Here is a 26162-nt window from a genome sequence, read left to right as displayed (position 1 = left end):
TGGAATCCCCGGTCTGTATGTAACAAGCTTCCTTTCCTGCACAACTACTTTCTGAACAACTCTCTAAATCTATTGGCCCTCACTGAAACCTGGATCCAGGATTCTGACATGGTCTCCCCTGCTGCCATTTCCCATGGTGGCCTACAATTCTCCCATTCCCCAAGACCCACAAACAGACCTGGTAGTGGAGTCGGCATACTTCTCTCCCCACAATGCACCTTCCAGGTCATCCCACCAACTCCATCCCTCTCATTCCCTTCTTTTGAGGTCCACACCATTAGGCTCTTCCGTCCCCTCTCCCTCAGAGTAGCGGTGATATACCGTCCCCCAGGCTCACCCACCAACTTCCAGGACTATTTCTCTGCCTGGCTGCCGCACTTCATGTCCTCAGAACTCTCAACCCTTATCCTGGGAGACTTCAACATCCCCATAAACAACCCCACTTCTACATCTGCATACCAGTTTCTATCACTAACCACTTCACTCGACCTCTCACAGCTCTCAAGCTCTGAGACAGACAAGGACGGTAACACCCTTGACCTGGTCTTTGTCTGGCTGTGTTCAATCTCCTACCTAAATAACTCACCGCTTCCCCTCTCTGACCTCAACATTCTCTCCTTCATGCTCACAAATCCTCGCTCACCCCAGCACCCTCATACCTACCATTCAGTCAGAAATCTACAAGCCATTAACCCTCTTACACTTTCAGACTCCCTACGCTCATCACTGTCCCCAATCTCCACTTTTTCATGTCCTGATCTGGTGGTACACCACTACAATGACACTCTTAGAAGCACCTTAGACCAAGTAGCTCCCCTCACCCTCAGAACCTCCAAACACAGAATAAAACAGCCCTGGCTCACATCACAAATCTGATTTCTCCAGCGATGCTCTAGTAGTGCTGAACGCTTATGGAGGAAAACTAGCACACCAGAAGACTTCATACATTTCAAATTTATGTTAAAAACCTATAACTCTGCCCTTCACATCGCCAAACAGACTAACTTCAACACTCTGATCTCCTCAATATCCAACAACCCAAAGAAACTTTTTGACATCTTTCACTCCCACCTCAGGCCAAAAGCACAAGCCCCTATCACAGACATTTGTGCTGATGACCTGGCCTCCCACTTTATAGAGAAAATAGACACTATCCATCAGGACATCCGCTCCCAATCACCAAGTTCAGTGACTCCCATCCCTCCCTGCATCTCCCCTGGCTCACTCTCCGCATTTGATCCCATCACAGAAGAAGAAGTCTCCAGGCTCCTCTCTTCTTCTCATCCAACTACATGCTCTACCGACCCCATTCCCTCTCATCTCCTCCAGTCTCTCTCTCCAGTCATCACTACTCACCTAACTACAATCTTTAATCTCTCACTCTCCTCAGGCATTTTCCCGTCCCCCTTCAAACACTATCATTACTCCGTTACTAAAGAAACCCACCCTCGACCCATCCTGCACAAACAACTACAGACCGGTCTCCAATCTCCCCTTCATCTCTAAACTCTTGGAACGCCTAGTCTACTCCCGCCTTACCCGTTTCCTCTCCATTCACTCACTCCTAGACCCGTAACAGTCCGGCTTCCACTCCCTAAACTCGACAGAAGCTGCACTCATCAAAGTGACCAACGACCTTCTGACAGCAAAATGTAACGGTGACCACTCTCTGCTCATTCTTCTCGATCTTTCTGCAGCTTTCGACACTGTTGACCACCCTCTCTTACTCTCTAGGCTCCAGTCACTTGGCATTAAGGACACTGCTCTCTTCTGTTTCTCCTCCTATCTTTCTGACCGCTCCTTCAGTGTTCTGTTCTCTGGCTCCACTTCATCTCCTCTTCCTCTCACTGTCGGGGTACCCCAGGGCTCAGTCCTTGGCCCCCTTCTCTTCTCCCTCTACAAGGCCCCAATTGGACAGACCATCAGCAGATTTGGCTTTAAGTACCATCTTTATGCCGACGACACACAACTATACACGTCATTCCCTGGCCTTACTCCTGCTGTACTACACAACACCACTGACTGTCTGTCCGCAGTCTCTGACATCATGTCTGCTCTCTGTTATGACCTGGTGGTTAGGAGCACCAGGAATGACCTGATGATTAAACTTACAGGACAAGCTCTGGGAAGTTGGAACTTTGCTGACCGCAATCCCTAATCCTATCACACACACTAGAAATAGGTAGCAAAAGGTGGCTACTTTGAAGAACCTAGAATATAAGACATAATTTTAGTTGTTTCACACTTTTTTGTGAAGTATATAATTCCACATGTATTAATTCATAGTTTTCATGCCTTCCGTGTGAATGTACAGTTTTCATAGTTATGAAAATACAGAAAAATCTTTAAATGAGAAGGTGTGTCCAAATTTCTGGTCTGTACTGTATGTTAGGGGAGATATGTTTCCCAAAGGTTGCTATCGTCCGTGATGTGAAACCAAGAAATTTCTCTCCAGTATGTTTTTTGTGAGTGTCTATAAGTGATGGGTGGGACGGCCACTGAGCATATCTCCTCCACAAGGGTGGGGTCCGATAGGTTATACATCCAGCCACTGAGTTTTCTTTCTTGGTGTGTGATTGGAGGCAAGAAAGTCTTCAAAGAAAGCAGTAAAGCCGCACCCTATAATTATATAGTCTCTATGGACATCGGGGCGCACGTCCTCACCAGGGGGTCCATCCCAGACAGAACATCCAAATCCAAACTGAAGAAAAGGACAGCGCCACACCGGATAGTGAAAAGCAGCTCACATATTTATTCTGCCTCCTGTGGCAACGTTTCGGTCCGAAGACCTTTGTCAAGAAAGTCTTCAGTCTGGAGCTCTAGTGGGGGCTGAAGTTTAATGTACTGTATAATATGAGGACGAATTCCGCAAGCATATGGACTTGCTATAACTTATCTTTTGTTTTGCAGTTATGCTTGAAAGGCTATGTTTATTTTGTTACATCCTGCACTGATTTATGCTGAGTAAGCCAATCTACCACAGATGGTGGAGAATGCGGGCAACGTTCCAGGAACACATGTAGCTGCTATGGAGAACTTTATATGTCCTGGGTATAGGCCGGCAGCCACTGAGAGTCTTCCAACAGCAAGGAGGACATAATCAAACACCTGGTTCAGATGCAGCAGCAAGAGATGAACAAGCTACTGCTACAGCAAATACAACAACAGCGGTGGGAGCAGCAACAACATAAGCAGCTTCTGGTAAGTGGCATCTAGGGCAGGTTAACTTCCCCACCCCCCAAGAGCCGTGCAGGCAATGACCCCGGGGATGATGTGGAAGCCTCATAGCTTTTGAGATGGTGGCGGATTGGGAGAAATTTCCGCCAGCAGTAAGCAGAAGTGCTGGCGCCATATTTGAAGGGTGAAATCCCTCGGGAAACCAGACATCGTCATTTCCCTTTACTGGTTACCCAAAGTGGAATGGGCTCACCACAGAGGGGGTCTGGAGCCACAAAAGTGGGACATCTCAATCCCATACAGGGTCCTCCAAAGTCTGTCGTTAATGATGTGGTATGTTTTCGATGTCACAATCCTGAACATATAGCCACCTTGTGTCACGTCCAAATTTGAAGCATATTTGATGCCCCGCGTTGATGAACTCATTGAGAGACTTGAACCCGTGGGGTACATTACCACCCTCGACTTGACGAAGGGCTACTGGCATATCGCTATGTCCCAGAGTGCCAAGGAGAATACGACCTTTTCTATACCTGATGGGTGTTTTCAATACACCAGAATGCCTTTCAGATTTCAGAGGGCCTCAACCACCTTCTGGAGGGCGATGGATCAGTTCCTAGCTCCACATAAGATGTATTCCGCAGCCTACCTCGATTACAATGTGGCCATCAGCTCAGACTAGGGTAGTCATCTACCAAAGGTACAGGCGATACTGGATGCTCTAAGGCTACGTTCACATTGGCGTTCCGCCAATGTGCGTCGCTGTTGCGCCGGCGACGCAGCGGCGACGCAGCGGCGACGCGCCCCTATGTTTAACATAGGGGACGCGTGCGTCGTTTTGGTGGCGTTTTTCGCCACGTGCGTCGTTTCCGACGCTAGCGTCGGACGCAAGAAAACGCTACATGTAGCATTTTCTGTGCGTCCGATTTTCGTCGGAAAACGACGCACGCGTCGCAAAACGCGCGCGTTTTTGCGCGCGTTTTAGCGTGCGTCGCGCGTTGCGTCGCCGACGCACAGCGGCGCAACGCTAATGTGAACGTAGCCTAAGAAAGGCGTTGTTTAAACAAACCAGTAGAGGAAACAATCAATGAGCTGACCCTCCTTTTCCTCAATGTTTGATCAAAATTTGATCTTCATCACCAAGAAAAAAAAAATATACTCCACTTGCTGAACATTTAGGTTATGTTCACATGCAGCGTTTTTTTATGCAAATAAGAAGCTGAGTTTTAAAGTACCAACCAAAGCTATGAGATTTCAGAACTCTCGTACACTTGCTGAATTTGAGAACTGCATTGTTTTTTATTTTTTTTTTTAAATCTGCACTTCTGTGCGCATTTTTGCAGCATTTTTTCAGCCATAGAAAAATTCAGTATCCAGGTTTAGCTGCATAAACTCTACAGCTCCAAAACAAAAACAGCTTTTCTCCAGTGCACAGGAATAACATAAACAGTCCTTTCTTCAGGCACAATGAAACATAGTAACTGTAGCAGCCTCTCCAGTCTTAGGACTCCAGGTACTGATGACCGAGTGTGCTCGGATACCGTGTTATACAAGCATGCTAGGGTGTTATCCTAGTATCGGGATTGCTTGATTAATATGTATAAGTCCCTACGGCTGCATGTTTTGTGTTTGTTAGGCAATCCCCGCATGTTTTGTGGGTATCTAACAGCAGCAAACCATACAGCCTCGGGGACTAAAACATATTACACGATAATGCCCAAGATAACATGATATCCGAGCACACTAGCTAATTCCTAATTCCAGGTAGAATCAGCTCAAGCAGTTCAAATGCGTTCACCGAATAAACACACCTCTGTTCAGCTCCGGCACAACCCCACTCTGCTGAGCTAACACAGGTACTTTTTATTAGGCCACCAAGCTGGAATATGGGAACGATCATCCCAATCTGGGACCCAAACTCCAGTCAAATCAATCAACCTAGTTTTACTGGTAAAGACTTTAGATTACCGAGCCCTACCACTTCGGTGACACATATCTGCCATACAGGACCTTACTTCCTGCATTCTTACATTATGTATTAGGGTATGTTTCCACGTGCCGGATTACATCAGAATTTGCTGCGGATTGGACGCTGGGTACAGCCGCAGCGTCCAATCCGCAGCATCCATATGTTACAGCATAGTGGAGTGGATTTTATGAAATCCCGTCTCCACTATGTGCGCACAGCCGCATCCGGCGGCCCTGCGTATCCGGACATGCGGTGCATTTTTATAGACCGCAGCTTGTCCTTTTATCTAGCGGCGACGCTCCATCTTCGCAAGATAAATTCCACAGTCGATGAATACGATGCGGTGATTCCGCATGTGCTCAATGAACACATACGGAATCACTGAGTGTACAACAGGGGGCGGCGCTTTGGGCGGAGCGGGGTATCCGCTGCGCCCAACGTGCTGGGTTTCCTGAACGTGGAAACATAGCCTTACTGATTTTCTCTGCTCCAGAAATCGAATGCCCTAAACAAAGTTTAGATAGATGTTATCCCGACTTTTGGCACGAGGGGGCAATTTATTAATGGTTGCACACCATAGGAATGGTACTTTAGTAAGTCCTGTATGTTCGGATGCACAACAATTTTGCCACTGCATGTGTTGGTGGCATCCTAATGTGCCAGATTTTCTGGGGAATTTCAGTGAAAATTCTAAATCTAATCTAACTAATCTTTAAGTAAAGTGCAACACATGCGAGAGGGGCTTTCAGTAATCATGAGTCATGGAGGAGAATGATGAACAAAATGTTGTAAGAAAGATATGGAAAGTCTTCACACAATTTACCTTCACCGATCCATGCATCATGTCCATCACAGAGCGTGACATTAAATCCACTGTCTAATTCGCTCTCCCATCCAATCTGGAGAAAGTACGAAGCTTCTGGTTTCGATGCAACTGTGATTTTCCTCACTTTTCTCTCCATGTTGAACTATAAAAAGTAAAATAAGTAAATGTAAAAGAAATCAAAAAATGAAGTTACAGGAGCTACTGGGAAAATGACAAAAGAACATCATCCCCTGTGTATGTGTCAGACATAATGCAACCAGATGTGATTAATGAGCCCCTGTGAGGAGTATCCTGTTACACTTTCATCTGTATGGGAAGGCATGCTGGAAGTTAAAAAATCAATAAATTCATAGCAGTCAAAATAATAGATCTCATAAAAAAGACTTTCACTCCTCACAATCAAACCAAATTCATTAGCTCCATTTCCGTAGTCACCCACTGTCTCATATATTTTCATACTTCGTCTTCTGGAGTATGTCTAGGACGGGAGTGAGAGATTACGATTATGGAAAGATTAGTGCATAGGTTGCCAAGAGGAGGAAAGGACCTGTCAGTTGTACTAGCAGTCCTGTATGTGCGTGGTGCAGAACTATTCTCCCACAGAGCTAACCAAGCAGCCTGCAGATTACTAGCCATATTTAACCTTAAAGGGAACCTGTGATTGATGCTGCCTCGATCCCAGACAGTATGATTCAGGGCCTTGCCGCCAGATTGTAGCCAGGTATGTCTTTTTCTAAAATGATGCCGCATAGTTTGAAATGATGCCCGGATCCATAGGTAGAGACGTGAATAAACTAAGACAGGTCTCTGACCGGCTCTAGGTGATTGACAGGTCTCTCCCTATGTACACACATTGGAAGGACTTGTCAATCAATAGGAATGGGAAGAGGAGAAGCCGACTGAAGGCGTTGAGGACTAGTCAGGTCTCTCTTTATTGTCCGATATTTACAAAATCAATAGTTTAAGGAAAGACATAATGTCCATTGCTGCAATTGCACAACCAGCATCTGATACATGTTGCTCAAACTTTTTTTTTCTAAATGTTGAAGATAAAGGTGCCCATACACATAAAACTAAAGAATATGGGGGCAGCGGCTGACTGATCGTCGGGAGAGATGTTGACAGTGCATGTCCAATTTTGGACTATCACATTATTCTCTTGGAGATAACCCACCGGCTGAAGAGTCAATCAGCAGCTTTCTCATAAAGAACACAGGGGTGATCGGCAGAACGAGCGTCCTGTGTATGTGAGAGTCAGCTGAGATGACTGTCCACCGAACGATTGCCAGAAGCATCCTTCAACCAACAGCTATCTAATGTGTATGGCACCTTAAATCGTTTGTACTAATTAACAGATTTAATCTTGTCAGACGCAAAGACCAGGCAACGGATCACAGCGCAGAGATCTAGGATGTGCTGTTTTAACTTATGGCTTTATAGTATGAAGTGACATTCCTCACAGACCAACCATAAACTGCAAGTTGTCCAATTTCTATACAAATCAGACTTATGATCAATGTAAACTGATTTATGCAAGTGACTAGTTGATAAAAGTTCTGAATACAGTTAAAGTTATTGGGCGGTCAATAAACATCTGCATAGATAGATAGATAGATAGATAAAAGATAGATAGATAGATAGATAAAAGATAGATAGATAGATAATAGATAGATAGATAGATAGATAGATAAAAGATAGATAGATAGATGATAGATAGATAGATAGATAGATAAAAGATAGATAGATAGATGATAGATAGATAGATAAAAGATAGATAAATAGATAGATCGATAAAAGATAGATAATAGATAGATATGATAGATAGATAGATAGATAGCTAAATAGATAGACGATAGATAATAGATAGATAGACGATAGATAGATAGATAGATAGATAGATAGATAGATAGATAGATAGACGATAGATAATATATAGATAGACGATAGCTAGATAGATAGATAGATAGACGATAGATAGATAGATAGATAGATAGATAGATAGATAGATAGATAGATAGATAGATAGATAGATAGAATGATCATTTTCACAGTTGTGGTCTTATGCTGTTAAAATATCAGTTCATTTCTTAGAAATTAACATTCTGGGATACACAGACCATCATTGTCTAACTTTCCTGTAATGAGAAATCCTTTTTGTTTTCTTTTTTGTACAGTATTTTATATCTGGCAGACAATCATATCTGTTATTGTCTTCGCTGACAATTCGCTGACGATCACGTGATTCAATGTGTCTCTACAATATTTCCTCTATGTTCTCTTTAACCTTCTTCAGGGTTCGGGATTCTTACACATCGCCACCACGCTCCCTCAGGAGGACAATGTGTGAAGAGATGGTGACGATCCATCGAATTCAGAGGTCGGAAAAGGGGAAAAAAGGAAGGAAAGTCACAGGAAGAAACCATTGTATCACATGTCCAGCAGCAAGATGCGGGCTTAGAAGCATGCGGTATAATGACTATTACAAATATGCTTGTCTACAGCTGTTAGGACTGATGGTGGCAGGTTGTAAAGTAGCGGACTGCCTCTGCAAGGTGAAATAATATATTATGTAAAGGCAAAACAAAGACAAGCTCAATTAACCAGTGTCCAGAAGACATATCTAACATCCTCCAATATCTGATCCTTGCACCTAGTGTTTGAGCTTGTTTTTGTAGACATTAGAATCTGCTGAAATCCAGGCTTCAATATAAAAGTACTAAATATTAATCTTGAATAACTATATATTTACATTCATTGGAAATTAGAAAGGTTTAGAAATTGTAATCATGGGTGTTCTACTAATCTTAGGCCTTTATTTACCATTTTACCAAGTAAATTTGTCACTACAAATGATCTATGGGTCATTGATGAAATAGTCCAAGGAGGACTGTGGAAAAACACAAAAGCCACAAGTTTGGCTTTCTGACTCCACAGATCTGGGTGCTGTAGATTTCTTTTTCATTGGGAGACTGCAACACAATTCTTTCCACAGCTCAAGTTTCGCAAGCGCTCTATATGATAATCCATATTATATTGGTCATCCATAATGATCACTAATACAGGACTGGCAGGACTTGGAGTCATCTTCCCCATGCAGTGTTCTAGTTGGAAAGGAAAAGCCCCAGTAGCCCAAGAAGAGGAAAAGTACATTGAAGATTTTGCTCAAAGCAACAAAACTTTTTCCACACGACGATCAGAGATGGTCATTTTATGCACTTTAAACACTTGTAAGCTAACCACAGACTTGATGGAGAGCTGAAGGGGTGCTGAACAGCTGGGACCCTCCGTATTGTCGGCTACAGAAGACTTTTTAGTCAAGTATACAAACATGTCTTGTTTTGCATCTCGCAATTTGACCCTTAAGTGTTTTCAAATGACAGAGAACTGATGGGAACATTTCTATTTCTTGGTATTGAATATCACACAAATAAACAAAGGGCAGACGAAGAGGCTCCAACACTACTGCCAGAGACAATCTACCTTCTGAATTATGTTTAGTTTACATAAAGTACATTATTTTTCAGCAAAGAAAAAGTTCTCACCTTTAAGATTTTCCATTTTTAGTTTGTGAATTTCTAAATATTCAAAGCGACAATACTTTAACCCTTTCACCCCGAAGCCTGTTTTCACCATCCTGGCCGAGCCAATTTTTACAATTCAGACCACTGTCACTTTATGAGGCTATAGGTCTGGAACGCTTCAACGGATCCCACCAAGGCTGCTCTCACACATTCGTCTTTCGCCGTCAGGCTCAATCCGGCAAATTTTGAAAAAACTGGATCCGGCGAAAGATGCTGCCGGATCCAGTTTTTTCCCATAGACATAGCCCTGGATGACCTTATGTTTCTTCCGGTTTTCACCGGATCCGGCAAAAATGTTTCCGGCGTCTGGAAAAAACGTACACAGTAACGTTTTTTTGTCTCCGGCGCATCCGGCTTTTTGCTAGAATCGAAGCCTATGGCAGCCGGAAGGTGCCAGATCCGGAAAATGACGGACACCGGTGCCGGATTCCGTTTTTGTAAACTGATCATGATCTCACGATCTTTCCGCTGGGAAACGCAGATGGAAATGTGAAAGAAAACACTTCCCTCGGTACGTCGCGCCGACGCTTCGTGACGGCCCCGTACCGACGGAAGTGTGAAAGAAGCCTAAGGCTATGTGCACACATAGCGTCCTGTCCCTGCGGGTTCTCCCGCAGCGGATTTGATAAATCTGCAGGGCAAACCCGCTGCGGTTATCCCTGCAGATTTATCGCGGTTTGTCCTGCGGGTTCCGCTGCGGTTTCCGCTGCAGGATTTTACCCCTACTATTGATGCTGCATATGCAGCATCAATAGTAATGTTAAAAAATAATAAAATCATGATATACTCACCCTCTGACGTCCAGATCTCCTCGGCGCTGCAGGCGGCGGTCCGGTTCCAAAGATGCTGTGCGAGAAGGACCTTCGTGACGTCACGGTCATGTGATCGCGACATCACCGCAGGTCCTGGTCGCATAGCAAACCTGAGACCGGACGGCCGCGTGCAACGCTGAGACTTCAGAGGGTGAGTATATCATGATTTTTTATTTTAATTCTTTTTTTTTTTTTTAACTCAAATATGGTTCCCGGGGCCTGGAGGAGAGTCTCCTCTCCTCCACCCCGGGTACCATGTGCACATTATCCGCATTACTTCCCGCATGGTGGGTACAGCCCCATGCGGGAAATAAGCGGATCAATGCATTTCTATGGGTGCAGAATCGCTGCGATTCTGCACAAAGAAGTGACATGCTGCGGGTTGTAAACCGCTGCGTTCCCGCGCGGTTTTTCCCGCAGCATGTGCACAGCGGTTTCCATAGGGTTTACATGTTACTGTAAACGCTATGGAAACTGCTGTGGACCCGCAGCTGCAAAATCGCCGCGGTTCCGCGGAAAAAACCGCAATGTGTGAACATAGCCTTACAGCACAATGTAAATCAATGTAAAAAAAAAAAAGCTGTGCACATGGTGCAGAAAAATCTGAGCAGAAACGCTGCAGATTTCAAAGAAGTGCACGTCGCTTCTTTTGTGCAGTTCTGCAGCGTTTCTGCGCAGATTTTTCTGCACCATGTGCACAGCTATGTTTTTTTCACATTGATTTACATTGTACTGCACAGAAACTGCGCAGAAACTGCGCAGAAACTGCACAGACACTGCACAGAAACTGCATCAAATCTGCAGATGCAGATTTAGTGCAGAAAAATCTGCACCACATTTCCTACGACAGTGCAGATTTTTCTTCACTTGTTTGAGGATGCCATGTTTTTACATTGTTACAATGTTACTAATTCACGTTTTTACCACCAAGATTGTGTGTTACCCCCAAGTTTTACATTTTCGAATAAAATGGATAAAAATGGCACCAAAATTTGTCCCACAAATTCTGCTGAATGTAGAAATACCCCATTATGTGGCTGTAGGGTACTGCTGAGCCATACAGAGAGACTCAGGAAGGACAGAGCGCTATTTGCCTCCTATTTTGAGAGCTATAACTTTTTCATATTTCGGTCGACAAAGTCATGTGAGGGGCTTGATTTTTGCGGGACGATCTGATGGGTTTTTTCAGTACCATTTTCGGGCACATGACTTTTTTGAATGAATGAACAAAAACCAGCAATTCAAGATTTATTTACATTCGCGTTTTTATCGCACTTGTTTTGTTGCACTTTTTGTTTGTCGGCATGATGATGAAGCATGGTTTTTTGCCTCTTTTTATGGTGTTCACTGAAGGGGTTAACTAGTGGGACAGTTTAAGGCTATGTGCACACTTTGCGGATTCCACTGTGGATTTTTCCGCAGTGGAATTCCAAAATCCGCAGTGAAAACCCGTCGCAGTTTTTACTGCGGATTTATCACGGTTTTTACTGCGGATTTTTATGCGGATTTTCATCTGCATTTTCCTATTGGAGCAGGTGAAAATCCACAGAAAAGAAGTGACATGCTGCGGAATGTAATCCGCTGCATTTCCACGCGTTTTTTTCCGCAGCATGTGCACAGCGTTTTTTGTTTCCCATAGGTTTACATTGTACTGTAAACTCATGGGAAACTGCTGCAGATCCGCAGCAAAATCCGCAGAGTGTGCACATAGCCTTATAGAGCGGGTCGTTACGGACGCAGCGATACCAAATATGTGTACTTTAATTGTTTATTTTATTTACATAAATTTATTAATTGGACAAATATTTTTTTTTCTTTATTTAGAGATTTTTTTAAAAAATATATTTTTACACTTTTATTTTTTTACCTTGTCCTATCCTGGGACATCATTGTACAGTGTCAGATTGAAGAGTGACAGCTGTGATCGGAGGTAAAAAGTTCACCTCCAATCACAGGAGTCGGCTGATGGGACTACCACTCCCATCAGTCTACGCCTGTTGCCTGTAAAAACCGCCGGCTGGTTGTCAAAAATGGGGAGTACCTTCTCCTTGTGTAATCAGTGTTAGAAGTTTGAAGCTAATGATATGCTTGTGCTCCGGGGTAGGACTGTAGGCACAGGGACTGAGTCTACAAAGGCCTACCCCGGAGCACAAACATGCTCCTCATCATAGAGACAGACTGTGTGGCTGCAGGGCGGCCTGTGGATGGATTTCTTCACCTCAAGTATCATTTTAAGCAGTTTAACACTGCCAACCTGACAGTGTCTGTAGATTACTTAGCAAAATCCTGCTGACAGGTTCACTTAAACTACGGTACTTCCTGACCCTTGTCTCTCCTGGTACGATTTGTCAGGGGAGAGTTGGAAGGCCAGCATTTATGGTCGGCAAGTCCCACTGAAAGCAGTAGATTCAAAAGCCTTTAAGTAGGACCTTTCACCACTATACCATGTTATAGCATAGTAACATAGTAACATAGTAACATAGTTAGTAAGGCCGAAAAAAGACATTTGTCCATCCAGTTCAGCCTATATTCCATCATAATAAATCCCCAGATCTACGTCCTTCTACAGAACCTAATAATTGTATGATACAATATTGTTCTGCTCCAGGAAGACATCCAGGCCTCTCTTGAACCCCTCGACTGAGTTTGCCATCACCACCTCCTCAGGCAAGCAATTCCAGATTCTCACTGCCCTAACAGTAAAGAATCCTCTTCTATGTTGGTGGAAAAACCTTCTTTCCTCCAGACGCAAAGAATGCCCCCTTGTGCCCGTCACCTTCCTTGGTATAAACAGATCCTCAGCGAGATATTTGTATTGTCCCCTTATATACTTATACATGGTTATTAGATCGCCCCTCAGTCGTCTTTTTTCTAGACTAAATAATCCTAATTTCGCTAATCTATCTGGGTATTGTAGTTCTCCCATCCCCTTTATTAATTTTGTTGCCCTCCTTTGTACTCTCTCTAGTTCCATTATATCCTTCCTGAGCACCGGTGCCCAAAACTGGACACAGTACTCCATGTGCGGTCTAACTAGGGATTTGTACAGAGGCAGTATAATGCTCTCATCATGTGTATCCAGACCTCTTTTAATGCACCCCATGATCCTGTTTGCCTTGGCAGCTGCTGCCTGGCACTGGCTGCTCCAGGTAAGTTTATCATTAACTAGGATCCCCAAGTCCTTCTCCCTGTCAGATTTACCCAGTGGTTTCCCGTTCAGTGTGTAATGGTGATATTGATTCCCTCTTCCCATGTGTATAACCTTACATTTATCATTGTTAAACCTCATCTGCCACCTTTCAGCCCAAGTTTCCAACTTATCCAGATCCATCTGTAGCAGAATACTATCTTCTCTTGTATTAACTGCTTTACATAGTTTTGTATCATCTGCAAATATCGATATTTTACTGTGTAAACCTTCTACCAGATCATTAATGAATATGTTGAAGAGAACAGGTCCCAATACTGACCCCTGCGGTACCCCACTGGTCACAGCGACCCAGTTAGAGGCTATACCATTTATAACCACCCTCTGCTTTCTATCACTTAGCCAGTTACTAACCCATTTACACACATTTTCCCCCAGACCAAGCATTCTCATTTTGTGTACCAATCTCTTGTGCGGCACGGTATCAAACGCTTTGGAAAAATCGAGATATACCACGTCCAATGACTCACCGTGGTCCAGCCTATAGCTTACCTCTTCATAAAAACTGATTAGATTGGTTTGACAGGAGCGATATCTCATAAACCCATGCTGATATGGAGTTAAACAGTTATTCTCATTGAGATAATCCAGAATAACATCCCTCAGAAACCCTTCAAATATTTTACCAACAATAGAGGTTAGACTTACTGGCCTATAATTTCCAGGTTCACTTTTAGAGCCCTTTTTGAATATTGGCACCACATTTGCTATGCGCCAGTCCTGCGGAACAGACCCTGTCGCTATAGAGTCACTAAAAATAAGAAATAATGGTTTATCTATTACATTACTTAGTTCTCTTAGTACTCGTGGGTGTATGCCATCCGGACCCGGAGATTTATCGATTTTAATCTTATTTAGCCGCTTTCGCACCTCTTCTTGGGTTAGATTGGTGACCCTTAATATAGGGTTTTCATTGTTTCTTGGGATTTCACCTAGCATTTCATTTTCCACCGTGAATACCGTGGAGAAGAAGGTGTTTAATATGTTAGCTTTTTCCTCGTCATCTACAACCATTCTTTCCTCACTATTTTTTAAGGGGCCTACATTTTCAGTTTTTATTCTTTTACTATTGATATAGTTGAAGAACAGTTTGGGATTAGTTTTACTCTCCTTAGCAATGTGCTTCTCTGTTTCCTTTTTGGCAGCTTTAATTAGTTTTTTAGATAAAGTATTTTTCTCCCTATAGTTTTTTAGAGCTTCAATGGTGCCATCCTGCTTTAGTAGTGCAAATGCTTTCTTTTTACTGTTAATTGCCTGTCTTACTTCTTTGTTTAGCCACATTGGGTTTTTCCTATTTCTAGTCCTTTTATTCCCACAAGGTATAAACCGCTTACACTGCCTATTTAGGATGTTCTTAAACATTTTCCATTTATTATCTGTATTCTTATTTCTGAGGATATTGTCCCAGTCTACCAGATTAAGGGCATCTCTAAGCTGGTCAAACTTTGCCTTCCTAAAGTTCAGTGTTTTTGTGACTCCCTGACAAGTCCCCTTAGTGAAAGACAGGTGAAACTGCACAATATTGTGGTCGCTATTTCCTAAATGCCCAACCACCTGCAGATTTGTTATTCTGTCAGGTCTATTAGATAGTATTAGGTCTAAAAGTGCTGCTCCTCTGGTTGGATTCTGCACCAATTGTGAAAGATAATTTTTCTTGGTTATTAGCAGAAACCTGTTGCCTTTATGGGTTTCACAGGTTTCTGTTTCCCAGTTAATATCCGGGTAGTTAAAGTCCCCCATAACCAGGACCTCATTATGGGTTGCAGCTTCATCTATCTGCTTTAGAAGTAGACTTTCCATGCTTTCTGTTATATTTGGGGGTTTGTAACAGACCCCAATGAGAATTTTGTTACCATTTTTCCCTCCATGAATTTCAACCCATATGGACTCGACATCCTCATTCCCTTCGCTAATATCCTCCCTTAAAGTGGACTTTAGACAAGACTTTACATAGAGACAAACCCCTCCTCCTCTCCGATTTTTACGATCCTTTCTAAACAGACTGTAACCCTGTAAGTTAACTGCCCAGTCATAGCTTTCATCTAACCATGTCTCGGTTATTCCCACTATGTCAAAGTTACCTGTAGATATTTCTGCTTCTAGTTCTTCCATCTTGTTTGTCAGGCTTCTGGCGTTTGCGAGCATGCAGTTTAGAGGATTTTGTTTTGTTCTAATCTCCTCACTGTGGATTGTTTTAGAAATGTTCTTACCTCCTTTCTGAGTATGTTTTCCTGGGTCGTCTTTGTTCGAGTCTAATGTTTTTCTTCCCGTCCCCTCTTCTTCTAGTTTAACGCCCTCCTGATGAGTGTAGCGAGTCTTCTGGCGAATGTGTGTTTCCCAGGTTTGTTGAGGTGTAGTCCGTCTCTGGCGAGGAGTCCATCATACCAGTAATTCACACCGTGGTCCAGGAATCCAAATCCTTGTTGTCTGCACCATCGTCTTAGCCAGTTGTTTGCATCAAGGATCCTGTTCCATCTCCTGGTGCCATGCCCGTCTACTGGAAGGATAGAAGAAAAAACTACCTGTGCATCCAGTTCCTTTACTTTCTTCCCCAACTCTTCAAAGTCCTTGCAGATTGTCGGTAGGTCCTTCCTTGCCGTGTCATTGGTGCCAACATGTATCAGAAGAAATGGGTGGACGTCCTTGGAGCTGAAGAGCTTTGGTATCCTATCGGTCACATCCTTGATCATCGCACCTGGAAGGCAGCATACTTCTCTTGCAGTTATGTCCGGTCTGCAGATGGCTGCTTCTGTGCCTCTCAGTAGTGAGTCTCCCACCACCACCACTCTTCGTTGCTTCTTGGCTGTACTTTTTGCTGTCACTTGTTGCTGTGTGCCCTTTTCTTTTTTGCTTGCTGGTATTGCTTCATTCTTAGGTGTGCCATCTTCATCCTCTACAAAGATTTGATATCGGTTCTTCAGTTGTGTGGTTGGTGATTTCTCCATGGTCTTCTTGCTTCTTTTGGTCACATGCTTCCACTCATCTGCTTTTGGAGGTTCTCTGACACTTTTTTCACCTTCTGTGACCAGTAGAGATGCTTCTGTTCTGTCTAGAAAGTCTTCATTCTCTTTGATGAGTTTCAAAGTTGCTATTCTTTCTTCCAGACCCCGCACCTTTTCTTCTAAAAGGGACACTAGTCTACACTTCTGACAGGTGAAATTGGATTCTTCTTCTGGTCGATCTGTGAACATGTAGCACATGCTGCAGCTCACCATGTAGGTTGTCACATCTGCCATGTTGCTCCTAGATCCTGCTGACTTGCTGTGTGTTTTCCTTCTTGTGTAATCTACTCAGCCAAGCTCTCTTGCAATAATGTCCTACAGGCAAAAATTGGTGATGCTTTCGAAGCAGCTGGTCCCGGCTGTACCCAACGATCTTCTAGCTTAGGGAGACTTCGCTTCTCCCAGAAGGCACCTGGAATATGCAAATTAGCCTCCTGAAGCTTGAATCCCTGGTTTGGTGATGCTTTCGAAGCAGCTGGTCCCGGCTGTACCCAACGATCTTCTAGCTTAGGGAGACTTCGCTTCTCCCAGAAGGCACCTGGAATATGCAAATTAGCCTCCTGAAGCTTGAATCCCTGGTTTGGTGATGCTTTCGAAGCAGCTGGTCCCGGCTGTACCCAACGATCTTCTAGCATGTTGGAATAAATGGTGCTATAAAAATGTATAATAATCACATATTTTTGTTTTATTATAGTCTTTCACCCCATATGTGGTATAGGGCTTTACCTGCAGCTGTCCCTAAACATTTGCAATAGCACCGCTACCATTCAATTTATCTTGTAATAATAATAATAATAATAACTGGCTACATCATGGAATACTGGCTGCAGAGCTGAATACGTTTGTTTGTTTTTTGTTTGCGTTTTTTAGTTTTTCTTCTTCATTGCAGAGATATTAAATTGCAAAGTTTAAATTATAGAAATACATGCAGCCGCACACTCCGATCCCGACTGCCACCGGCTATTGATGCGAGAGACTCACACAAGTTTCTCGCATCACACTCGCAAGTGTGACCCCGGCCATAATTTAGAAATTCAAAGGGGCGTTACCACAGTTTGTCTCAGGGGTGTGTACTTTTTCCCCTGCATGACGTTGACCAATTATAAGCAACATGCGTCATGCAGGAGGAAAAAATAAATATGCCCCAGAAGATCAGAAGAACATATATTCTCCTGTGAGATGTGGCAGACAGCATCTGATCTCTGCAGCTACTGTGTAGTATAGAGCAGAGCTGAGGGTGATAACACTTCTTGTAGCTTTTATCTCACTGGAGTCAGTGTGGAGGGAGGGGTACGATAGATTATGTGGGAAAAGCAATCGGTGAAGATGATGAAGCTTACAACATGGATAGCACCAATCCTGAGGAACATCAACCACTGTTAATATCTGTCATCTGATGGATATAGCACCATGCTCTGGACTCAACTATAAAAGGAATCCACAAAAGTATATGTGAGCTAAGCCTTACGAATTCCTCCAGGCACATCATGATTGGGCTCCCAAGAAGTCTAACTGTCCTGACACAGCTGTCGGGTGACCAGGGGCTCCTTTCCTGGCACTAACACTATCATCATCGTTGCCTTATCTCCTAAGACAGCCCTCCGTCTGTTCTCTTCCCCCACCCAGGGAAGAGGGGGCGCTACTGTGCACCTCAGTACACCAAACAAACAGTGCAACAAAGACACTCAAAGCTCCACACACACAAAAATTCACTCACCCACAACAGAGGAATCCACCAGGGTGTGTAGGAAGGGGAAGAAACCAAAATAGGGAAGGATAAGAAATTACCATGCATACAAACCACTCCTTCTCATACCAACTTCGTTCCCTCCTTTAGCCATGCAGCAAAAATCTAACTAACGAGGATTAGGAATAGAGCCCAGATTATATAGGGAAAAGGAGTGGCTAACCGAGAACAGGGATTTCCAACATGGCCGATTAACCCCTGTTCTGCCAGAATAAACATGTTTAATAAGATGTAGAAATGCTTCTTCTCAGCGTCAGAGTAGGAGCAACCAGATGCTGCGGTCTTCTTTCTCCGCTCCGTCGCGGTAACCCCGTGACACTAATGATATCCAAATGTATAGTCCCCAATTATAAAACTGTATCCCATACAGTGGTAATCAAATTGTCAATGACCCCCAATGTAAAAAAAAAAAACATCCCACCTTTTTTTTTTTTTTAAAGTGCACATCTGTATTAAAAATGAAATAATTTGCAGACTGTCTATGGACAAACCAGAAATCTTCCTTGCAATTATTTTATCCAAAACAAGGCCACATAATATACATTATATGAAACAATGAGTGTTGTAACCAAAAAGCTGAAGGGAACAAATCTGGAGAAAAAAATGGCAATCTATTAACACTCGATAATCATAAAGAAGTTCTACAAAAAAATATATATATGACATACTGAGAGATTTCCGTGACAGGACTGTATTTTTTCCATTTTTATTTCACAAATTTCTAAAAGAAAATCTCCTCTTAGCTTACAGCCAATTGAACTCACTGAGCTATTTCCACTGATCAAAGGCAGAGTTAAAGGATTTCCCGATTATCCATAGAGATCAGTAGTATGATATGTTTTTGAAGAGAAGAATCAGGTGTCAGGTGTATGGCAGGGACACTGACAGCAGCTCTACAGGAAAAGGAGGAAGAGAGATTTGGGAGATAAGGGAAAGCCCTTTAATGTGAAACACATGGGCGCAATGAGGGTTTGATGCTCAGAATTAATGAAAGTGTTGTTAATGGGGGCATTTCAGGTAAAATCTCTTGTTCTTTTCTTTCATATAGTGACATCCCCTGACAAAGTGTTAGTAAAATGTCTCTATTGGATAGACAACTGTTAAAACAACACATAAAAGACTCTGCAATACTATGTACAGTACATTAAAGGTGTAGTAAAGGCAAACATTGTGTATTCTCTAACAGTACGATGGAACCGAATAACGATATCAAGTTGGAGACATCCAGTGCTTTTCTTTATGGAGCCTCACCTAGGATGTGACCAGAAGGTGTGAGGTCACTGCCAAGGGGGTGAGGAGGCCTGTTTGTTGTTTATGACATCACCTGAAATGGTGGCTTTGCCTTTCTGTTGTCCTGCCGACCTCCAGGTAGCTCACTTCCTATGGATCCTCTCTCCTGACTCCTGCCTCTATCAGGTTACTTCCAGTGCACTTTCTCCTGCTTCACTTCTTTCATTCATTTTCGGTCCGATGTCCATGCTTTATGCTTCTCTTCTTCCTTAATGCCCACCCACTTTATTTAAACCTGTAGCATGAATACATTTTGGAGCGATGGCCCTATCATGTGGGGCATTGGACCCAAATCAGTGTCTAGCGACATGATTGCATAGCCCTCTATGATCCACAGCAGAGGGCCGATGGTAAAGGAGTTTGTGCGGCGCAGTAGAGGTGTGGATGTGCCCTTAGCCTACCTGACTTCTAAATAACATTAAACTCCTAATGTTGCAATTATAGTTTGCAATGTTATTGGTAATCGCTGCCTCCCCAAGTCACCGTGAGCCATGTCAGTTTTACAAATAGCAAGAGAGAGTAGGAATTACATGACATTGCGACCTGTAATCACAAAATAATTCTCATCAAATGTTACCTACATTTACGATCCTGTGTTAGATCGCAATCAGAGCCATCCTGGACTGCATGTGGCCCCCGGGCTGCGGATTGGACACTCCTGGTCTAATGTGTAAGGGTGCTACATAGAAGCAGAGAGATCAAACTATCCAGAAAAAACGCAGTCCGAATAAATGCAAATTACAAAAACCTTTATTAATCACAACAGGTTAAAAAAGAAGCAGAGATGAAGAAAAGTGAGGGGGGAGAGAGGGGAGAAAAGAGAGGGGAAGAAAAGGGAAGAAGAAAAAAGGGGAGAAAAAAAGAGGGGAGGGAAGAGAAGGGAGAAGAAAAGAGAAAAAAGAGAGTGGAGAAATACCGTACAATACTCGTGTATAAGCCGAGTTTTTCAGCACATTTTTTGTGCTGAAAACGCCCCTCATGGCTTATACACGAGTCATTGTCCCAGAAAGACGGCGGGGGAAGGGGAGCGGTGGAGCAGCGGGTCACAGAGGCAGGAGTCGGCGGCTGCCGCTGTAACTTTGACCGCTGCTAAAGAGAAATGAATATTCACTGTTGTGCTGGCAGTGAATATTCATCTCTCTTATAGCGAATGCACAGTTACAGCCACAGCCGTCGGCTTACAGCACACATCCTACTTACCTTCCCTGCGCGCCCTCGTTGCATCTCGTTCCGGTGCCAGCAGCTCTTCTGGCTGAGCGATCCCATGTCCCCTGCTCATTAAGGTAATGAATATTCACCTCTCTCCACTCCCATAGGCGTGAAGTGAATATTCATTACCTTAATGAGCAGGGACACTCGATCCCTCGGCCTCAGGAGCTGCTGGCACAGAACGTGATGCAGAGAGGGTGCGCAGGGAAGGTAAGTAGGTTGGTTTTTTTGTTTAGTTTTTTTTAATAGAAACCATGCATACAAGGACAGGGATGGGGAGCCATGCATACAAGGATGGGGATAAGGAGCCATACATACTGGGATGGGGATGGGGAGCTATGCATACAAGGACGGGGATAAGGAGCCATACATACTGGGATGGGGAGCCATGCATACAAGGACAGGGATAGTGAGCCATGCATACCAGGATAGGGATGAGGGGGCAATGCATACTCAGCTTATACTTGAGTTAATAAGTTTTCCCAGTTTTCATGGCAAAATTAGGTGCCTCGGCTTATACTCGGGTTGACTTATACATGAGTATATACGGTAAGCGAAAACAATTTGCATGACCCTGGTCTAATGTGCACTTTGGTGGTCTGTGGCAGCTGAACGAGGGAAGTGTGAACTACCTCGGCCAGCACTTGAATGTCAGCATCCTGGGCATCTCTTGCTAGTATTCAAGTGCCGGCCGAGGAAGTTTTCACAGTCTTGGTCAGTTGCCACAGAAAACAAAAGTGAGAATCTATATACTTATCTGTAATATGCCATATATTTCAGATTACTGGAGTTTGGCTCTTGTGGAGAATGAGCATGCACATTTTAATATCTTTATTTTTATTTTCAGAAAATGATGAGTCTCTTAATTAGAAAATTACCAATAGGGGTGAACAACTATGAGAGCAAATTCTAGGACAGTGTACTGCTTACAAAAACAGAGAAAAGCTTTCACATATAAACAGACAGAAAACCTTGTCTCCTAGATTCTGGGGTCGCACATGACCCTTACAGGGTGAACCATCGCATCTTACTGGATTTATGCATCTCAGAAAACACAAGTGTCTACAAGACTTGTAAATTCCCTCAATGAACTGAAAATATGTTCAGCTTGTTTTCTTAGTTTTCTGAAAAACTAGTGTTTAGATTACAATGTCAGCGAAGCTCAACATAAACAGATCCCCTGAAATCACGCTCTAACATGCAAGCAGCTCAGATTAATGCGAAAAGCACATACACTCATTCAGGCTTAAGACTGGAAAAGTAAATTGATTTTATTATGCTGCACAAAAGGATTTTAAGATGTTTCTGGGAACAGAACACAGTGACAATTTACTACAATTTTCTAAGTTTAAAAAAAAAGACAGCAAGAACACTGAAAAGTTATTTTGAATTTGGGTATTTAAAGGGAACCTGTCACCCCCAAAATCGATGGTGAGGTAAGCTCACCGTCATCAGAGGCTTATCTACAGCATTCTGTAATGCTGTAGATAAGCCGCCGATGTAACCTAAAAGAGGAGAAAGAGTTTAGATTATACTCACCCAGGGGCGGTCCTGCTCCGATGGGTGTCTCAGGTCCAGGACAGCGCCTCCCAACTTCATTCCATGACGTCCTCTTCTGGTCTTCACGCCGCGGCTCTGGCGCAGGCGTACTTTGTCTACCCAGAGCAAAGTACTGTAGTGCGCAGGCGCCTGAAAGGTCAGAGAGCCCCGGGCGCCTGCGCACTGCAGTACTTTGCTCTGCCCTCAACAAGGCAGACAAAGTACGCCTGCGCCAAAGCCGCGGCGTGAAGACCAGAAGAGGACGTCATGGAATGAAGAAAGGAGGCGCCGGAGTGGACCTGAGACACCCATTTGACCAGACCGCAGTGGGACCGCCCCTGGTTGAGTATAATCTAACCTCTTTTTCTCCTCTTTCAAGTTACATCGGGGGCTTATCTACAGCATTCCAGAATGTTGTAGATAAGCCCCTGATGACAGTGAGCTTACCTTACCATCGATTTTGGGGGTGACAGGTTCCCTTTACTTGTGCCAAGTAACCTACAGTGTCAGGTTAGCACCGTTATACTGATTACAATGATACCTTGGTTTATGAAATCCATCTTGTGGTTGTTGTGTAATCTTTATTTTCAGTTTTGAGTTAATGATATGCTGGTGCCCCGGGGCAGCCTCCGGGGGGTCTTCATGTGGTGCTCTGATCAGGTATTCATAATGCAGACTGCTGACAGGCCACTGATCCCTCACTGACCTGCCCCCTGATCCCTCACTGGCCTGCCCCCTGATCCATCAGTGATCTGCCCCCTCATCCCTCACTGACCTGCCCACTGATCCCTCAGTGATCTGCCCCCTCATCCCTCACTGACTTACGCCCTGATCCCTCACTGATCTGCCCCCTGATCCCTCACTGATCTGCCCCCTGATCCCTCAGTGATCTGCCCCCTGATCCCTCAGTGACCTGCCCCCTGATCCCTCACTGACCTACCCCCTGATCTCTCACTGACCAGCCCCCTAATCCCTCACTGACCTTCCCCCTGATCCCTCACTGACCTGCCTCCTGATCCCTCACTGACCTGCCCCCTGATCCCTCAGACCTGCCCCCTGATCCCTCACTGACCTGCCCCCTGATCCCTCACTGACCTGCCCCCTGATCCCTCAGTGATCTGCCCCCTGATCCCTCACAGACCTACCCTCTATTTTACATACTGAATCTAATATGTTTTGAAAAAAAAATTCACATACAGCGAGCAATGTGGCACCGGGGGAGCCATGTGGGATCGGGGAAGCCATGCAGAAACGGGGGAGCCACACATAGCAGGACAGGACAATGGGAGCCACAAATACCAGGACAGGACAAGGGGAGCCACAAATACCAGGACCGGATGGGGGGAGCCACGCATAGCAGGACAGGGATAAGGGGATAATGCATAGCAGGACAGGGATAAGGGGACAAGGCATACTTGGCTTATACTCAAGTCAATAAGCTTACCCAGTTTTCTGTGGCAAAATTAGGTGCCTCGGCTTATACTCGGGTCAGCTTATACTCGAGTTATTCAGTATTTTATTTGGTGATATAAATTTATTCATGAAAAAAAATCTCTCAAAATGGCGCTGACGGAGCCTGCGCAGTAGCATCGATTTGATAGATGCTACTCTGCAGGCGCTGCCGACGCCCTCTTGGTGGAGACTAGCAGAGCACCACATTAAGACCCCCTCACAGCCCCGCCCCGACTAGCAGAGCACCACATTAAGACCCCCTCACAGCCCCGCCCCGGAGCATGAGAATCTCATTAACTGAAAATAAATATTAAAAACAGCCACAAGACAGATTTCATCAACCAATATATCATTTTAATCAGTATAACGACGCCGACCTGACACTGTGTGTAGATTATTCAGTACAATCCTGCAGACAGGTTCCCTTTAATGAATTTAATAAGCATGTACAGGCTGTGACTCCTCATCCAGTCCACTACTCATAAAGTAAATGACATAATTTCAGTGGCATCAGCCTTTTCATTTATGCATGGTCTTTGATGGCAGGATCCGGCTGTCACATTGATATTATCAGTTACCTGCCATTAAAATCCTTCAAACACAGCTCTTACAACATTAAAGGGGTTGTCCACTAGTAGGAGAACCCCTTCTCATTTTTCATGTTTGGCCCTGTTAAAGTAAAAACACATATACTCACCTCCAGTGCCAGTGCCGTTCCAGTGGTGTCGTTCACGGGGTTCACCTGAGCCCAATGAGTGCCAGCTTCACTGTCCCCTCTTTCAGACAAATTGAACATCAACAGGAAGTCAGGTCTGCGGCTGCACTCTGACTTCCTCTTCATGTTCGATTTGTCCGAAGGAGGCGACAGTGACACAGACAATGACTGGGTGCAGGGCTCAGGTGACAGAACACCCTCACATGAACCCTCAGAACAGAGCTGACACAGGAGGTGAGTAGATGTGTTTTTATGTTAACGGGGCCAAACATGAGGGATGAGAAGGGGTTGTACAAGTAGTGGACAACCCCTTTAACTTCTATGCATGAGAATACAAAAACAACTTTGGGCAGCTTCTAGAAAACCCTGTGAAATAATTAAAGATTATTATTGTCATACAAATGACAAAAAATATTTCATATATTTCACATTGACATGCTTTAGCATGATGGAGTGCAACCTTTTTTGTATATTGTTTCTGGAGGTAGCTCCTCCTGATATACACCTATTCACACTAGTCTGGATGTGCCAGTCAGTTTTTTGTAATTTGTATGTTAGCTTACTGACCGAGCACTCCGCCCTTCAACATGTGGTGATTTCCGTTATTACTGCAGCAGATCATGTGACATTGTTGTCATGTGACCGCTGCAGCATATCAGTAGGTGCTGACTGGCTTCAGCCTTGACTATTTCGTCATAACAGAATACACTCTGATGGAATATTGATGAGCTGCCGCCGATCAGTGACCAGGTGACAGAACAAGGTCATGTGATCTGCCAGGAATAACAACGCCAATATCTCTGCAATAACGACGCTGGTAAGGTGGGTATACAGTGTCTTTATTTTGGGACCCCGAAGTTATTTCCCAGGGGTTGTCCAGTAAGCCTCTCTCTATGTATACAGGGAGTACATAACTTACAATCTCTGTGGCTTATTGATGTTTCTCTCAGGCCGGGTGCACACAATCCAGATCTGCACATTCACTGCGTCCAAAGCGCTGCTGTCTTCTGAAAGCAAGTAAACCATGTGGGTTCACCGCGTCTCCATGGTGGATCTGCAGGCGTCGGTGCCTGTATAGTGGGCATGGGATTTCTTAAAATCCCATCCACTATGCTGTAACAGCTGGTCATTGCGGGTTTGGCGCTGCGTAAGTACACAGCGTCAAACCAGCAGCAACTCCAGATTGTGTGCACATACCCTTAAGCTGCCTGATTTGTTGGGTAGTGTTCTCAAACTTCATATCTGTCACCATTTAGAACTTTCGACCATTTGGGTGTGTTTGACTCATTTCCTCTTGTGGTTGCAGAAAGATGTGCTTACTAGGCAGCCTGATCTAAGGGTATGTGTCTACAGTCAGTAAACAGCAGTGCTTTGGACGCGGCACATGTCTGCTGCGTCCAAAGCGCTGCCAGTAAGTGAAAGCAGGTGAATTTGCATGTGTTCATGGAACCGTGAGGAATCACCGCGTCCAATACATTTATCTTGCAGAGGCTCGGGTCTCCGCAAGATAAATAGACATGCTGCAGTCTGGAAAGATGTGCCGCATGTCTGTCTCTGCAGGTGAGCAGCGGGTGTCTGTGCACGCATAGTAACATCTGGACGCTGCGGGTTGGACGCTGTGGATGTAAGCAGCTT

General features: G+C 44.2%; 1 protein-coding gene across 5 annotated transcripts in view; it reads right to left on the bottom strand.

Moving 5' to 3' along the window:
* XRCC4 (X-ray repair cross complementing 4) overlaps positions 1-26162 on the bottom strand; it is a 534234-nt gene that overhangs the window by 434831 nt on the left and 73241 nt on the right. For all 5 annotated transcript variants that reach the window (XM_069751244.1, XM_069751220.1, XM_069751236.1 and 2 more), the window contains exon 2: positions 5970-6114. In XM_069751244.1, coding sequence (XP_069607345.1) covers positions 5970-6108 — 139 coding nt within the window. In that variant the 5' untranslated portion in view covers positions 6109-6114. The remainder of the gene's footprint in view (positions 1-5969; positions 6115-26162) is intronic.

Source organism: Ranitomeya imitator, chromosome 1, assembly GCF_032444005.1.
Source record: "Ranitomeya imitator isolate aRanImi1 chromosome 1, aRanImi1.pri, whole genome shotgun sequence".
Lineage (NCBI taxonomy): Eukaryota > Metazoa > Chordata > Amphibia > Anura > Dendrobatidae > Ranitomeya > Ranitomeya imitator.
This window is presented reverse-complemented; position numbering and strand designations above follow the sequence as displayed.